The sequence below is a fragment of the Abramis brama genome (assembly GCF_963993115.1).
Source record: "Abramis brama genome assembly, chromosome: 14".
NCBI classification, from domain to species: domain Eukaryota; kingdom Metazoa; phylum Chordata; class Actinopteri; order Cypriniformes; family Leuciscidae; genus Abramis; species Abramis brama.
In genome coordinates, this window is record NC_139976.1 from 31,336,833 (window position 1) to 31,354,837 (window position 18,005).

Here is an 18,005-nt window from a genome sequence, read left to right on the forward strand (position 1 = left end):
GAAAAGCTAGAAATAAAGCCGCTATAATGTACATTCATATTTATAATGTAAATTCATATTTATGAAACACAAAGCTCGCCCAAAAGGGAAGGTGACTGATCCATCGACTCGCCCGAAACACTCACACTGGCCTCAGGCCTCAGGCCAGTGTGCCATGCTTATTATTGAGCTCCGCAATTTTGCAGATGCTTGTTTGGCACTCAGTTTATAATAAACTCACAGATTAAGGCTTTTCAACAAATGTAAATTGCAACTTTAGTCTTTAGAGTAATCCATCTTGCAATGTCCCTTTTTAACCAGACCTCATATTTTTTTTCCACTGTTCAAAAAGTAAGTCTTGGTAGTGTTTGTGATCTCGGCTGTCATTAAAAGGCCATTTCCCGTGTGCTGTTTTTGCAGCCTGTGCTGGTCTCTGGGGTGCACAAGAAACTCAACGCCAGCTTGTGGAAGGCAGAATCCTTCAACCAAGAGTTTGCGGATCACCAGGGAGACCTCATGAACTGCAAGGATGGAGTAATGTCCAACTCAGGAGTCAAAGAGTTCTGGGACGGGTTTGAAGATCTCACGAGTGAGTGCCACCTAAGCATTTATCTAATTAATCGGTCTGTTTCTATTTATGCTGATCACGCTCTCTCTACAGAACGTCCCAAGTCTAAAGATGGAGAAAGCGTGGTGTATCGACTGAAAGACTGGCCCTCGGGCGAGGAGTTTATGGCTTTGATGCCCTCCAGGTAACTCATTAACTTAGGAACACAAGAAGTAGATTTGCCAAGTAGCCATTTAGAAATTTAGGGGTTGTGAATGCTGTTTCACGACACTAAACATTTCATTCGTACATTCTGATCGGATATAGCTCCTTTTTAGTCTTGTTTTAGCATGTGCGTCATCTCATTGTGTAGGTATGATGATCTCATGAAGAACCTCCCCATGCCTGAGTATTCAGACCCCGAGGGAAACCTCAACCTGGCCTCCCATCTGCCCTCCTTCTTTGTGCGGCCGGACCTGGGCCCGCGTCTCTGCTGCGCTTACGGTACTGTCTCTCTCACATTCTCACAGGCAGATTTATTAGTAGCTTGTTATGTTTACTGCATAGTTTTACTGTGGAAAAACTAATAATTTCATCAAAAATTATATTAAGTTACTGGAAGGATCTCATCAAACTTGTCATATTTCACCCCAAAAGAAAATAAAAAAGAACTTTTGCAAAAAGAAAATGTGGCCTTTTTTAGGACCGTTTAGATTGTTTGAATTGTGTCTTTGTTTTCATGATACTATGCTTAATTTAAATGGGATTGAAATGAAATGAAATGGGAATGAAAAACTGAATGTTTTGATAACATGCTGACTTGAATGATGTATGATCCATGTCACAGGTGTGGCGGCATCTCAGGAGCAGGACTTTGGCACAGCTAGCCTGCACATGGAGGTGTCTGACATCGTCAGCGTGCTGGTTTATGTTGGAGTGGCTAAAGGGAATGGTGTCCTTTCCAAAACGGGTAAGCCTGAGACCAGCTCGCCACGCAACTGTCAACAGCCTGTCCGTTAACTTGGTCAGCCGTGTTAGAGAAAGAGATGGCGGGGGAAAAGCCTCTGCTAGAGCTGAATTGTTCCATAAACCCCTGAGCTCAGAGGAAAAAAAAAAAAACACAGAACATGGTTTCCACCCTGGAAACAATGAAATGTGAGAGATGCATCTGGAATGAGTTTCCCCTGCCTGTACATGGCCATAGCAGCACTGCAAAGAGCTTTTCTCTGCACTCATCAGATTAAATCAGTAAAGACTCAATCCAAACCATGGAGAAGTTTCACATTAAAAGGGCCATATTACTATGGTATCAACTCAAAACCATTTGTAGTTTTACATGACATCATCTGCGCTCTCTGATCGTCTACAGGTAATTATCCGATTGGTGTCCACTACAGTAGACAGTTCTCTAAAAGCCATTTTAACTATTCAGGGTATGATGTTACATCTGAAGCACCATAGGTCAGTGGTTCTCAACCTTTTTGACTCCAAGGCCCATGTTCGAAGGCCCCATGACTATTCCATTTGTTCTTGATTTACTGGATAAGCATTTAGGATAAGGATTTTATTATTAAATAAATATTTACTTTATACATTATGTACTTTATTTCATATTTATAAGATATTTTAAAACTAGAAAAATGTATGATCAATATAAATATGCCTGTGGCGCTTCAAGATTTTATTCATTTCATGACAGATCTAGAAGTCCCACTTTTAACATTAGGGCTACCTCATGTATCCAGGCTTTCCAAGTTGTTGAAGCCTAACCCTAACCCTAACCCTAACCATAAATGAAATGAATGAAACCGAAGGGGTGACCCGAGTTCAGAGACCGGCTCCTGGTCTGCTTTGATCACTTTCCTCACTGTCCTGCTCCGCTTTCTGTCTAATCTAACCAATGTTAGTCGTTTTTAGCTAATTTAATGCATGTTTTGTCTTAAATCATTTAAGTCGCCTTGAATGTTTGCTGAGGTCACGGCCCCCTGGTTGAGAACCACTGCCATTTGATCACCTTTGACCCTAAGCAAAAAATGTCTTCATAAATCATGACAACATGCATTCATCAAAGAGATGCAGCAAGACCTTATCGTCTGTTGTGTAAAAAAGCAGGCCGTTTTCCCCCCCGTGCCTTAAATATACGGTGTGTAAATGACTTCTTTTATGATTGTACTGGCATAGCTCACAGAGACGTTCATCGGTGTGATTGTGGTTGTGATTTTTTGTCTTACTTTCTGGTCGTAATTTTGCAATCCTTGCTTCGTGTCTCATGCCAACAGCTGCTCCTCTCCCTTCTCTCTTTCCTTCTGCGATGGCCGTTCTATTTTTAGACCACTGTCTCAGACACGAGGAGTATATATATAAGCCAGATGTGCACGCACACACACACTTCTCCATTAATTTTTAAACATCGCTCCGTCTTCAAAGGGGGAAGGCTCTCCCTGCCTTTGTAATAAATTAAGCTGACTGTGTGATGTGTTTGCTGTGTAACCGCATGAATGTGTTTGTGCCAAACACACAGGAGTGCTGAAGAGGCTGGAGGAGGAAGATCTGGATGACAACGTGAAGAAAAGATTAAAGGACTCGAGCGAGACTCCCGGAGCCTTGTGGCACATCTACACGAGCAAAGACGGCGAGAAGATTAAAGAGTTCCTGCACAAGGTTATTTTGATTTGATTTAAAATAATACAGTGGATCACTGAGGCGACGCTCACTCCCTCTCTCTGAGCGAGTGTCCTCGTAAAACCTTGCGTTCTTCTAGCACAAAGGAGTTTTATATAGGGTATGTTGTGCGTGCGCTGTTGGTTTAACTCAAAGTTTGTGCGTGACAGGTGGCGAAAGAGCAGGGCGTGGAGATCCCAGCGGATCACGACCCCATCCGTGAGCCGGGCTGGTACTTGAGCCGGAAGCTGCGTCAGCGTCTGCTGGATGAACACGCTGTTCAGGGCTGGACTGTGGTGCAGTTTCTGGGTGATTCAGTCCTGATCCCTGCCGGAGCTCTGCACCAGGTCTCGTTGCACTCCTTCCTCTTCTGCGATGAGCAGATCATGATAGTTCTTGATTCTGAAGGATATATTGTGTTATTGATTATTCAGACCAAAAAAAGCCCACTTGATTGACATGGAAAGCAACAAAGCTTAAAGGGTTAGTTCACCCAAAAATGAAAATTCTGTCAGTAATTACTCACCCTCATGTTGTTCCAACCCCGTAAGACCTTCGTTCATCTTCGGAACACAAATTAAGATATGTTTGATTAAATCTGAGAGCTGGATCTCTCCTCCATAGGCTTCTAAGGGATTGAAACTTGCTGGCCCAGAAAAGTTATTAAAGAGATCGTTAATATAGTCCAAGTGACTACAGTGGCTCAATCTTAAGTTTATAAAGCGACGAGAATACTTTTTGTGCGCAAAAACCCCCCAAAATAACAACTTTATTCCACTATTCATTTCTTTCTCTCTGGGCCTCGAGTTTTTCATGTAGTGTTTTAGCGCAGCGCATCTGTGTTGCACGTCACACGTAGGCTCACTATTGGCCGACGCTGGTCATGTGTGTGATGCGTGTGACGTGCAACACAGACGCGCTGCGCTAAAACACTATGTGAACTCACTCGAGGCCCAGAGAGAAGGAAATGAATAGTGGAATAAAGTCGTTATTTTAGTTTTTTTTGCGCACAAAAAGTATTCTCGTCGCTTTACAAACTTAAGATTGAGCCACTGGAGTCACTTGGACTATACTAACGATCTCTTTAATACATTTTTTGGGCCAGCAAGTTTTAATGTCTTAGAAGCCTATGGAGAAGTGATCAGCTCTCAGATTTCATCAAAAATATCTTAATTTGTGTTCCGAAGATGAACGGGGTCTTACGGGGTTGGAACAACATGAGGGTGAGTAATTACTGACAGAATTTTCATTTTTGGGTGATCTAACCCTTTAATGATGTCTTGTTTACCGTGTTGCTAACAAGTGTTCAGACACTTAAGCCACACTTATGTCTGAATGTCATTTAATTATTTAAAACAAAATCAAAAAAATCTTGACATATGAAATCATAGAAATTCTATCATTTTTTTTAAATGGAACAGTTTATTGAACAAAATATATATAACAAAAGTTTGCATATATGTTTTTTGTTGAGATTTTATAGATCTGGCTTTTATGGCTCATACAGGGAAAAATACACTATTTAATGCAGTTGCTGATATTTATATGGCCAAAAAGGAAGATGAGATCCTGATAGCTTGTAATGTAAATCAATGAGATTAGAAGACCACTTGCATAAAATACATACAGATATCAGTTGTCATGCTATATCCCCTAATAATGTGTCTTCAGTAAGATGATATTTAAATGCTTAGTTTAATGATCAATATCCTGTAGTTTTTATTGTGGAGGCAAAACATTTAATGCAATGTAATATAATGATGATTGAGAGATGAACCAATAAATGTTCCTCAAAAGCCTAATGTATCATTTGATACATTTTAACATGATTTTTCTGAAAATAATGTATGGATCATCAAGCAAACCTAAGTCGCTTCACTCCAGTATGCGCTCATCTTAAAATATTACGAACAATATAAAGGTTATTCTTACGTCTTCTTTATAAAAATGAGTAAAGAAAAAAGGCACGTGTAACATTACCTGGAGGACAGTTTTAGAATTATAATAAAAATGCCTTTGACTTGCTAAAAAAGTATGATGCTAGTAGGTTGTGTACAACAAAATTTAGTTATTATTTACATTTTATTTACAATTACACATACTCCATGTTATTTAGGGAAGATGAGCGTATATAATGAACCAATCACAGGCGCACTTCCTCTTTCTGTACTAGCTAAAGTTCCAGAGTCTTTATGATATAGTCCCATCAGCGCACACTCACGTTTGTGTGTGTCTCATCCGTACAGGTGCAGAACCTTCACAGCTGTGTTCAGGTGATCAATGACTTCGTCTCTCCGGAGCATGTGGTGCATTCGTTCCACTTAACCCAGGAACTCAGATCCTCCAAAGAGGAAATCAACTATGAAGATAAGCTACAGGTAGAGTTCAAACGCACTGGAAAAGTCTTCAGATGCATTTTACGACACGAGTTACAAATATCAACGTTCCTCGGGTGCTTAAAAAGTGTTAAAAATGTGGTGAAATTCATTATAAATATATTTTTAAGGTCTTAAATTTGGGGGCCAAATAAACAGGAATAGCATTTCAAAATAAGAGTCCCAGTGGCCTTGTCATTCATCAGTCTCCATGCGAGTCAGTCGCGTCATTCTAACAGCCTACCCTTTCTCTCAGGTCAAGAACATCTTTTACCACTGCGTGAAGAATGCGGTGGGAACATTAAAGAGGTGCTGCGCAGAGGAGGAGGAGGAAGAGGAGACCAACTCATGACACCCGTCGACACGTTCCCCCAAATATGCACACTAACACTCACACCGCAAACCTCCAGTGCCAAGCAGAGAGAAAACACACACCAGGAAACTGTATTTATTTGTTACCGACACCATAGCAGTATAGCCCATCAGGATGACTGTGATTGACACGCCACACATCTGAAGATAATCCGGCAGCGCCGCTGTCACAACTAGTGTTTGTTCGTCTGTTTGCTTTCGTTCCCCTTTTGTTCTTTCCTACTGTATAGTTTCAGTGGAGAATCGTATTTATTTTCAGGAGTTCTGCTCTGTTCTCGATCAAATGTAAATGTGACTTGTACAGTTTGCTAATGGGATTTCTGATGCCGCTCACTACTTTGGAGACTTGGAGTTACTGTGAGAGAGATCCGCTGTCTCGTGTCCTCATGCCATATCTTTTGAGAAAAAGAACTGCCAAACAATTGTAAACATTGTAAAGTTCTATTATGTAAAGAAAGACTTAATAAATAACACTTCAGCATTTTATTAAGAAGTATTCACTGTAAAATGGAGACATTTACAAAAAAAAAAAGTTGTAATTTATTTAAGAAAACTCTCATTTCTCCTTTTTATGTTCAGATTTACTATGGTGAACTTTTGAAGTTCAATGGAAAAAGGAAATCGTACTATGCTGTGTAAATATATACATATATACATTCACTGATGTATTTTTTTAAACATGGCTTGCTTCAATTTCAAATTTTAAAGTGCAAGTGTTACATGCTTTGTACATTGAAGTTCAAAAGGGTTTTACATTTTCCATTAAAATGGATTTATCAAATATATGCCTGCCTTTTGCCTTATTGACAAGCTGAAAGAGAAATTCACACACACACACACACACACACAGAGTAGTGTCCGAAAGTGATGTCCAGAGGGGATGTTGGTTTTTAATAACCCTACAAGTTCCATTAATCCATCAAAATAAGGAAAATATATATTTTAAATATAAGGGAAGAACAAAACAATAAACTTGGTTATGGTATTTATCTAACAAAAGTATATGACAAAAAAGGCAAAATACAGCTACAGGTTTTATTTCACTGGGGAAAAAAATGCATAGAAAAACAAAAGCATGCATTGGAAAAAGCATACATTGACCACAACATAAGTTATAAAAAATTTATTGATTCTCTCTTGTTTTGCATGTGTTCATAATTTCTGCGTATGACAAAAATTGTCTGCACTATTTGCCATGTTTCATTGCGTTATGACAAAGAAAAAAAATGTCTCCAAGTATATGATTACAAAATCTTAAACAAGTTTTTAATTATATTTAAATAAAGGGCGATGTCACTTTTGGCCACTACTGTATATGTGTGTGTATATACAGTATGTATCTGTATATAGCTACAATGTATCACACTCAGCAATGTAATCGTGCTGCATACATTACTGTAGCTTATTTCATCTAAAACGAGTCTCGCTGCGCAGTTCACACGAGTTTGTTTCTTCAGATTCACATAATCTTTCATCGGAATGTAACAGATTGCTCCATAAATTGCTGATGTCTCCAAAAGCGAGAGAAAATAATGTTAACCACTAGCCAAATTTTGCCCGCTTTTAAACACGTGCTGTCATTCACAGATTGGGCACAAGAGGACGCTATTGAGCTGTTGTGGAAATTTAGAAATGACGACCTCGTATTTAATAGAAAGACAGCCGGGAATATTTGAACTATTAATTAAACAAAAAGAATTTATGTTAAAGTTAAACAATTCAATAGCCTCCAACTGTGTACAGGCAGCATAGAAATGAGTGCATTAACACAGAATTCATCAGATGTGCAGTCACAGATGTGTACCACTTTGTTGTTTTACAATAGCTTTGAATGTTGCTCATCTAATAAACCTATAAGAGTATAACAGCAGGTGGACAAACAACTCAGATTAATGCTTCCACTTGTTAAAATCTTTAATGCTTGTCAGAACAAGTAAACTCACAAAAGAATTATACATAAATTCTTGTTTTCAATATCTTAATCTTGTACGTACAGCTACTGCAGAACAGCCATTCATGCATCAAAACACTTTCGTCGTATGATTTTCATTGATTTTTACATCATAAAACAAAATGTAAAATAACAAAACAATCTGACGCACCCTGATTACTGTGGTAAACCAGTAATTAAACATTGAATTAAAAATAATAATAATAATAATAATAATAATAAAAGAGCAAAATGTGGATTTGGTTCCCTCTTCATGACACAAATATGAGCCATACATTCATCTCTTCCCAGGCGCGTCTGGCACATGTTGGTACGCTTTTGATTAGTGTGAGGAGTGAACCTGGTTTATTGTTAGACGATGTATGATTGTGCAATCAGTAACCTGAAAATATTAGCATCGTGATCCAGACGATCCTTGATTGATGAGTACAATGCAAAATGAAGCTGCAAAAGAACCAATAACAACGTCAGTTCATCCAGAGTTCCTGATGTGTTTCGGGACAACTCCATTCCTATGCTGAAGAATGACGCAGCTTGAGCGGGAAACAGTAGAGATGAGAAACAAAGAAGTGATACTGGAGCACATGACATGATTATTGCTTATAGTTCTGAATGCAATCGTTTCACGCTCATGTTCAGTCCCAAAGTCCCTTCTCCTATAGAAATAATCCACGGTTATTAGCACGGCTGTTGGCGATCTGGCGGAGATGATTCGTTCTAGTCTACAGGACCTCTGCAATAAGGCGAAACAAGAGCTGCTGCCGCAAAGCTGCTTATCTGTGTGTGGAAACAGAATGCAGAACTAATTGCATTGATGCCTCTTGGCTTCCTCTATGCCCTAAATCTGCGCTGTTGATAGACGACTGAAACTGCATGAACACAGGTACTGCACAAAACCCTCACACACACACACACACACTCTCACACACACATTATAGATGTAATTCACAGTGTCTGTGTAGGAAATAGTTTAATTCCAAGTGGGATTTTGCTGATAAAAAGTCTGATAGCATAGTGTCCGACAGAATCTGTTCCGATCTCCGATGTCCCTTTTCCCTTGTACTTCATAACAAAAAAAAAAAAAAAAAAAAAACGCGTTAGAAATGTTCAAAAAGGCACACGTACTTCAAATAGAGTTGTTTTCTTTCTTCGTATATCCAATCGCTACGGGCGCCGCTGAGAAAAGTCGTGAACCAAACCTGCCGACGGCCGAGTGAACCATCGTTTACGCCACCGTGCGCGTTTCCAGATCTTTCTAATGCGCTTCCTCTGGCACTCGATGGCGATGGAAGTCTCCCTTTGGTGCGTGAGTGTTCACAGCTTCTCTCCGTCCAGCAGCTCCTGCAGCTCCTGCTGGATGTCCTCAGGAAGCTCCAGCCCGGGCAGGTCTTCCAGGGGGATCTCCTGAGTGGGCATCTCCAGTGGAGGGAGCTGTGGGATGGGAATGTCCTTTGCCTTGCGTTCCTCGGCCGTCTGCGGAAGCACCCAGAGCTCAGACTTCTCCACGAAGTCTGCATCAGCGTAGTGTTCCTTCTTCAGCCGCGCGTTCTCCGCCCGTATCCGCTCGTTCTCCTGTTTCAGCCGCTCGTTGTCAGACACCAGGCGGTCCACCAGCTTGCGTAGGTCATTGATGGTGGTCTGCTGCTCTTCCAGACGGGTTTTGTCGTCTTTCTGGGCTTTGCTGCCGGCGCAGGGCTCTGGGACGGTGCCTTTGTTCTTCAGGAGGTACAGCCAGGTGTCGTACTCGCGTTCGGAGGGTTGGGCCGTTCCTCCTGGCTGTAGGTAACGGCGTGGCGTCTGGTCTGAGGAGGAGACATGCTGGAGCGTTCTGGGCTTGTCCTCTCGCTTAGCTCGCTTCCATCGCTCCTCGATCAGTCTCTGCTGTTTGATGTGACTGTCCCTCTGAAGCTCCAGAGACAAGCGTGCCTGCGGAGGGAAAAACATCTGAACATCTCAAGAACTGATCTATCCACACAGCAAAATAATAATTAAAAAACAATACCGGACTATGATGAGCATCTAGGCGTACCTGTTCACACTCCGTGAGCTTCATGGCCTCCTTGAGAAGTTCTGTGGAGAAACGACAGGTTATTTAAGCACACGCTTCCAGGGCTGGTTTCTCAATCACAGATCGAGCCCAGTGCTAGTCATAGATTATACAAGATTTAAGCATTTGTGAGACAAACCTCAAGGAGGCTGAAGCACTATTCGTTTTTTTGACGGTAATCGTTTCTCATGGGGATGTAAGGTCATTTCAACATTTACATGGGCTTGTCTCAGGGCTTGACATTAACTTTTTTCCTTGAGTTGTCAAAAGTCAGTAATGAAATTTAAAAAAATTTGACGATACCAGCATTTTGAGCGCTGTTAAACGGATTCTTAAACACCTCTGATTGGCCATTTTGTTGACGTGCTCAACATACATATCTGTGATTGGCTACAATGATCAACGCTTCAAAAACATGTTGTCTTTGACGCTCTTCATCAAACGCTTACACAGATACAAGTGGAACTATTTGAATGGCCGTCTATCAGCAGATATATTAGGGATCCGTTGACAGACGCCTGCTTTTAAATGCTCATGTGTGTATCTGTAGCCCCTTTCACACACAGATTCCGGAAAATACACGGATAAAGTGACCCGAGTTCGTTTGATTATTGGTTCATTAAGTTTGACTTATTAACTTAGCGTCTTAAGTTTGCTTATGAGCCACGCTTGTGCATTTTTTTCTCTGATTCGATCATAAACTTGCGCATTACGTACCGTTTCACTAGCTGGCGAACGATCCCGGCTTCAGCGTCATCACTACGACACGACATTATTGCGGCTTTTGTTCACACAGCACGCGTTACGGGACTGAACACGGCAATGTTACTGGGTCCCCAATCCGGCATCAATCCCGGGTCATGTTTGCGTTCACACAGAAGGCGTTCTGGCAATTTGCCGGGATCATCGCGCTGTGTGAAAGGGGCTTAGGCGAGCGCTTGGTGAAGAGCATCAAATATTTCATTGTTGATCATCTTTGTTGATCATTGTAGCCAATCACAGACATGTGTTGAACGCGTCGACACAATGGCCAATCAGAGGTGCTTAAGAATCCGTTCAACAGCGCTCAAAATGCTAGAGGGAAATGCTGGTATCGTTACATTTTTACATTTCAGTACCGACTTCGTATCGAAGTTGGTACTTTTGACAACTCCAAAGTTTTCCAAAGTTACTAGCCACTCTGCATTTTCACTGGCCACAATTTTGACGTCGATACCATGGGGAAAAACTGCCATATAGATATTTTTGATATTATCTCATAATTTGGCAGCAGGTATATTAGGCTGCTGTTACTTTAACCCTAAAACTGGCAATGTGATCTGGGTGTAACATAGTTTTTGTCGTCTTTTTTGGGGCGTAAGAATGATTTTTTCATCAAATCCTTTTATCATTTATCACAGCCTGGTCTGTCTTGAGTATGCTGGTCACATGATTTGTTTAAAAAATGTTGTGATTAATTAGTCAGCCTGACCTAAATCCAACATGGCTGCCAGTGGTGCAGGACATTCAGATTTTGAGACAAGTAAATATATATTAAACTTACTTTTCTTTTGAAAAAATAATACTAACACTGCTAACATTAATTATGAACATTGTATTAAGGTGCTGAAAAAGAAAAGGTGCTGTTGTTATTTAGCACGTTTTGAAATATATGTTACACCTGAGTCACATTGCCACTTTTGGGTATAAAAAAGGGATTAACTTTGTATTCATTTTTGTAACAATCTTTGTATTCTGAGGTATTTTTTTTTATTATTATTATTATTTTGACTGATACAGCCTGTCTGTCTTGAGTATGCTGGTCACATGATTTGCTTCACGTTATCTGTGATCAATTAGTCAGCCTGACCTAAATCCAACATTTTTGACCATTTTACCACTTTTTTTTTAAAACATTTTTATGGTAACGCAAGGTCCGATTTCAAAACGGTTTTCACAGGCTGAATCTTGAGTTTGTAAGCTTTCCAAAGATATATAATATGTCAACATTATATGAGTTGAAGTATAGGATATAATTGTTTTAAACATCCAATGGCAGTTACAATTATAGATTTGGTCCTTTTTGTATACCCTAAACAGGCAATGTGATCTGGGAGTCACAACTCATAAAATCCAAAATACACAACATTTTTCAAAAATTCTTTTGGGTATGATTTACTATAAAAAAATGACATGAAATTATTTGTTGCTTATCATTTTCTACTCTTGCCTGTTTAAGGGTTAAGACCTGACACACGGATCCATTATATTTTTACTTATGAATTTTCTTTCTCAATTGAATTTTATGTTACGTTCACTTAGAACATAACTGATTCTGTTTATGTGAATACTCACCAAGACCGGCATTTTGACATCATTTTGAGTGTATTTGACTGTTTAAGTGCAATAAGCAGCGGAAAAGAACTAAATTTAGTACTGAATGAGTAAAATTATGCTTAATCCCACACCTAAATTCAAGCCCTGTAACAACAACAATATTGATCTGGAGTAAATGAAACGAGTGAGTGAGGAGAGGTGGGTTTGTGTGTAACTCGCTGTCGGAGAGATGAGAGAGCGAGAAAGAGTGGTATTGTGTATATTTTCTGTGGAAAATGAGCATTGGAAGTGTTTCAGATATTTCTTTATCGATATGTTATTGAAAAATCTATATTTTCCACAACACTACATTGGATGTGGTGACTTTTTAAAAGTCTACAATTGAAAAATGTATATATATTATATATCAAATTAAACCCGCCAAAGTGGCTAGTAGGAGTGACTGTGTTACATGCCACTGCTGAAATTATTATTTTTAATGTCAAGCCCTGGCTAGTCTGTGATTTTTTATTTCCATCCAAATCCAGAAAGTCTGTGTTTTTCTGCCACCACACGAAAAATGACTAACTGCTTTTTGACTAACACAGAGGTTGTATGGTACTTTAATTACCATACGCATTTACATCTGTAAATTTACAAGAAGGGATCAATCCAAAAATCTATTCCGCTCCACTATAGCGAATGGGAGCTGGCAAGAAGGAAAAGAAAATCTAAATCATGTAACCTTTTTAAACAGGAAATTATTATAATTGACAGATATATTTATTATCTACATTTATGTAAATTACGGCTTGCACAACTAAATGAGTCAAATGTATAGCCTACCTTGTAAAAACAAATTACTTATTACTGCTAATTTCCAATTTTTTTTAATTACAGTGAGGAAAATAAGTATTTGAACACCCTGCTATTTTGCAAGTTCTCCCACTTGGAAATCATGGAGGGGTCTGAAATTGTCATCGTAGGTGCATGTCCACTGTGAGAGACATAATCTAAAAAAAAAATCCAGAAATCACAATATATGATTTTTTAACTATTTATTTATATGATACAGCTGCAAATAAGTATTTGAACACCTGTCTATCAGCTAGAATTCTGACCCTCAAAGACCTGTTAGTCTGCCTTTAAAATGTCCACCTCCACTCCATTTATTATCCTAAATTAGATGCACCTGTTTGAGGTCGTTAGCTGCATAAAGACACCTGTCCACCCCATACAATCAGTAAGAATCCAACTACTAACATGGCCAAGACCAAAGAGCTGTCCAAAGACACTAGAGACAAAATTGTACACCTCCACAAGGCTGGAAAGGGCTACGGGGAAATTGCCAAGCAGCTTGGTGAAAAAAGGTCCACTGTTGGAGCAATCATTAGAAAATGGAAGAAGCTAAACATGACTGTCAATCTCCCTCGGACTGGGGCTCCATGCAAGATCTCACCTCGTGGGGTCTCAATGATCCTAAGAAAGGTGAGAAATCAACCCAGAACTACACGGGAGGAGCTGGTCAATGACCTGAAAAGAGCTGGGACCACCTTTTCCAAGGTTACTGTTGGTAATACACTAAGACGTCATGGTTTGAAATCATGCATGGCACGGAAGGTTCCCCTGCTTAAACCAGCACATGTCAAGGCCCGTCTTAAGTTTGCCAATGACCATTTGGATGATCCAGAGGAGTCATGGGAGAAAGTCATGTGGTCAGATGAGACCAAGATAGAACTTTTTGGTCATAATTCCACTAAACGTGTTTGGAGGAAGAAGAATGATGAGTACCATCCCAAGAACACCATCCCTACTGTGAAGCATGGGGGTGGTAGCGTCATGCTTTGGGGGTGTTTTTCTGCACATGGGACAGGGCGACTGCACTGTATTAAGGAGAGGATGACCGGGGCCATGTATTGCGAGATTTTGGGGAACAACCTCCTTCCCTCAGTTAGAGCATTGAAGATGGGTCGAGGCTGGGTCTTCCAACATGACAATGACCCGAAGCACACAGCCAGGATAACCAAGGAGTGGCTCTGTAAGAAGCATATCAAGGTTCTGCCGTGGCCTAGCCAGTCTCCAGACCTAAACCCAATAGAGAATCTTTGGGGGAAGCTCAAACTTCGTGTTTCTCAGCGACAGCCCAGAAACCTGACTGATCTAGAGAAGATCTGTGTGGAGGAGTGGGCCAAAATCCCTCCTGCAGTGTGTGCAAACCTGGTGAAAAACTACAGGAAACGTTTGACCTCTGTAATTGCAAACAAAGGCTACTGTACCAAATATTAACATTGATTTTCTCAGGTGTTCAAATACTTATTTGCAGCTGGATCATACAAATAAATAGTTAACTCTCTATTTATTTCTCTATTTACACTCTCTCACAGTGGACATGCACCTACGATGACAATTTCAGACCCCTCCATGATTTCTAAGTGGGAGAACTTGCAAAATAGCAGGGTGTTCAAATACTTATTTTCCTCACTGTATATCCACCATTTTGAGAAATAAAATGTAAGACGGAAAACAATTCAAACTACAGTGTGCCAATTTTATAATAATATGTTATTATTTCCTATTATTAAATTAATGTGAATTACAATAACAGACATTTTGTTTACCACTGTGAATAATTTGCAATCCGAAAGCACGAGTTGTTTCACTAAGGTGCCACGCCAGATGTATTTTTATAGACGTCCCCATGAGAATCACTTAAAACAGAAACCCACCTGCAGCTTTTCTGTGGCAGGAGATGGCATCTTCAAATTTCCCAGCAGCCACCAAGCGGTCTGCTTTCCTGCACTGTTGATGGGCCTGAAAGAGATGATATAACATATTACATTATTTCATCATGTGACTGATAACAGTACAGATAATCAATGACAGCTTTCCTGCTTCTAAACTCGGTCCTGGAGGGCCACTGTCCCGCAGAGTTTAGCAACACACCTGTCTGGAAGTTTCTAGTGCCTAGTAAGACCTTGATTAGCTGGTTCAGGTGTTTAATTGGGGTTGGAGCTGAAGTTTGCAGGACAGTTCCCTCCAGCAGCAGGATTGGACACCCCTGTTCTAGAGGATTTCCCCTGAAAAACTCTCAACCTACAAGAAGTTCTAATGAAAGTTCATCTAAACCTTTCAATCACAGCAGAAGGGTATCCAATCTGATGTGACTGCTTCTGTCATCCCTCCATCACTCCAGGTCCAGCTTTATTTAGATCTGATTCTATTGTTCTGTAGTTCTCCAAGCAGTCCAGATGAATTACTGGGAACTAGTCTTTTGCGCAAACTCTCCATTGTCAACCTCATTACACAAGGACTATATGAAATATGAACTCAAGTTTCTTATATAGCTTTAGGGTGTGTTCACACTTCTACTTGCTTGGTTCGGACCACAAAAACATTTTTTTTAGTCCTGGTATTAAAATCATGCTGGAGACTGTGATTATCAGGTTTTCTTCATGGTCATGTCATTGAAACAGAAGGGGAGAATACCAAAGACTTGGCTTGCTGTCTATGATGAAGGGCTCATCCTCTACATACCCTCTTGACTTCTTAAATGAAATTAGTAATAAAATAAAGGTGTAAGTGATGGGCTGATGGAGGGATGCTGGAAGAATTGTCACTGGAGCCATGTAATATATGTCTAGACCGCAAAACTTACTAAATACACTCTTCTATATATCATATACATGTATATTGTATTTATATAATATTTGTATTTTCTTTAGTAAATAACTTAACATTTATTAAGTTATTTAAATACCACAATATAGCTAGCAGAGGGAGAAAGATGTGTCAAAAAAAAAAAAAAAAACACAGATCCAATGATTTGCTTTTATATTTTGTTATGATGATAATATAATCTACAATGAAAAACTGATAATCTAAACAAGCTTTCAATAACGTACTGGCATAAACGTCATAAGACTCTAGGAAATAATAAACCACACATTTAGAGTCATATGTTAATAAAGTAGGCTACTTGTGTGTGTGTTTGTTTGTTTGTTTAAAGGTGATCAGCTGTCAGCAGTAAACAAACACACATTTAGAGGCCAACTCCGACAGACTAACTTAACGTTACATAAAAACCTGAACACGGTTTATACGAAGCCTTCACATCACGGTTAACGTAATTAAAAACCCGGGTAAATGGTTGCACGTGTTTCCGGACAGGTGAACCTCTTCGCAGTTGTATTTCAATTTGTTCAGTGATTAAATTCGGCTAAGCTAACAGCAGCTAGCATGCTAATGTGGCTTGTAAACAAACACTTACGAGATTGAGAGGACTGTCCAGCACCTCCATTCCTTCATCGACTACAGCCTCAACTACACGAGGGACTCATTGGCACATTATTGTGTTTTTACCGGGACCAGAGACTCTGGTTTCACCGGTTACTCATCCACTGCTACAATAGACGAGCAAAAACACCAACTTCCCCCTCCACGACGTCACCGCCGCGTCACATTACGACCTGCGTGTCGTGAGAACGCTGTTCCTCTCGTCATTTTTATTTCCGCGATTGCTAAAACACATTTCTAGAAACCTTCACCCATTTTCTCACAATATTAAACACAAAACTAAGTCTTCAAACTACATTCATTCACAAAAACACCGACACTTCAGGCAAAATCAAACAATCGCCTCAAAACCATTTCACCTGTTCTCAAAGTCGAACAATGCTTTCAGGTATACACACATCAGGCTATATAAACAATACAGAGCATTCATCAGACACTACATCAAAAACTGGAGAACACAGCTTCCAGAGCACGAGTTTACAGTTAAAAAGAAAAAGAGGAGGCCTATATTGCATACAGCAAGCTAATTTACGTTTTAAAAAAAAGTAGGGGAGAGTGGGGTAAAATGAGCCAGTGGGTAAGTTGACCCACCCCCTGTTTCTAGGAAACTATGCACATTTGGTGTCATGGGACCATACATTTTGAAGGACTCCATCATTTATATATTACTGTGAAGAGGAGAAGCACATGGGACAAGAGGGAAGTTGTCTTTTCCACAAAAACACCTTTTTTGCTTGTTAAAGTAAATTTTCTGCATTTCAGGTATATTAGCCCTTTTGTCAAAGAAAATTGATCTAGGTCTAAAGTTGTGTATGGTACATGTTAGTGATTTGTCAACATTTAAAACCATGTGAATCATTAAGCTAAAGGTTATCCTGAATTGCTAAGCTAGGCCGTTTTTACCAAAATGGTGACTATGGGGCAAAGTGAGCCAGATGATGTGGGGTAAATTGAACCAGTGGTTCAACCTTTTTGAAATGGAGAAAATCGACTGAAATGTGTTGAAATAAAATATCTTTGTATAAGAAACATATTAAACTGCTATTAACATTTATATGCCCTAATATTTCATAAAAACTATAGCCTACAGTCGGCCGAAATATGAAAGACAATATTTTGTTGACTAGTTTTGGATAAATTATAAAGTTTTTTAAAATAGACTATTGCCACATCAAATAAGCTTTTGTTTAGCAATTTCTGCTCATATGTTATATATATATATATATATATATATATATATATATATATATATATATATATATATATATATATATATATATATATATATATGCACAGTATTTATTTATTTTTTTGTCAAAAATAAAGTCATCAGCTAAGATGTTACTATAGTATTTGTTCCAATGTAGGCTATATTCAAATAAATGAATACATATAGTAAAATGTAGGCCTATAATTTATTTTTTACAAAGAAAGAGTACACTTGAAATATTGATGAAATTGTAATTGTTGTTGTAATTGTAATCT

The 18,005-nt window shown here is 39.3% G+C and overlaps 2 protein-coding genes across 7 annotated transcripts in view; one reads left to right on the forward strand and one right to left on the reverse strand.

Annotated features, from left to right (window-relative positions):
* jmjd1cb (jumonji domain containing 1Cb) overlaps positions 1-6,715 on the forward strand; it is a 126,963-nt gene extending 120,248 nt beyond the window's left edge. For all 6 annotated transcript variants that reach the window (XM_084135289.1, XM_084135288.1, XM_084135290.1 and 3 more), the window contains 8 exons: positions 400-568; positions 641-731; positions 900-1,030; positions 1,374-1,496; positions 3,048-3,187; positions 3,358-3,534; positions 5,434-5,565; positions 5,819-6,715. In XM_084135289.1, the coding sequence (XP_083991415.1) occupies positions 400-568; positions 641-731; positions 900-1,030; positions 1,374-1,496; positions 3,048-3,187; positions 3,358-3,534; positions 5,434-5,565; positions 5,819-5,914 (1,059 nt within the window). In that variant the 3' untranslated portion in view covers positions 5,915-6,715. The remainder of the gene's footprint in view (positions 1-399; positions 569-640; positions 732-899; positions 1,031-1,373; positions 1,497-3,047; positions 3,188-3,357; positions 3,535-5,433; positions 5,566-5,818) is intronic.
* Positions 6,716-7,823: 1,108 nt separating this feature from the next.
* On the reverse strand, positions 7,824-16,683 carry nrbf2b (nuclear receptor binding factor 2b). Its single transcript, XM_084135297.1, has 4 exons — positions 16,495-16,683; positions 14,954-15,038; positions 9,915-9,955; positions 7,824-9,811 (listed from the first exon to the last, which is right to left on the reverse strand). Exons 1-4 carry the CDS (start codon positions 16,522-16,524, stop codon positions 9,200-9,202), a joined length of 768 nt encoding a protein of 255 aa, XP_083991423.1. The 5' UTR covers positions 16,525-16,683; the 3' UTR covers positions 7,824-9,199.
* Between the last annotated feature and the right edge of the window lie 1,322 nt (positions 16,684-18,005).

Coding starts and splice junctions, on each gene's coding strand:
- nrbf2b (XM_084135297.1), bottom strand. CDS start 16,524: ATGGAGGTGCTGGACAGTCCTCTCAATCTC. Junction 9,956..14,953: donor CTGCCACAGAAAAGCTGCAG/GTGGGTTTCTGT, acceptor GTTTCTCCACAG/AACTTCTCAAGGAGGCCATG. Junction 9,812..9,914: donor AGCTCACGGAGTGTGAACAG/GTACGCCTAGAT, acceptor TTCCCTCCGCAG/GCACGCTTGTCTCTGGAGCT.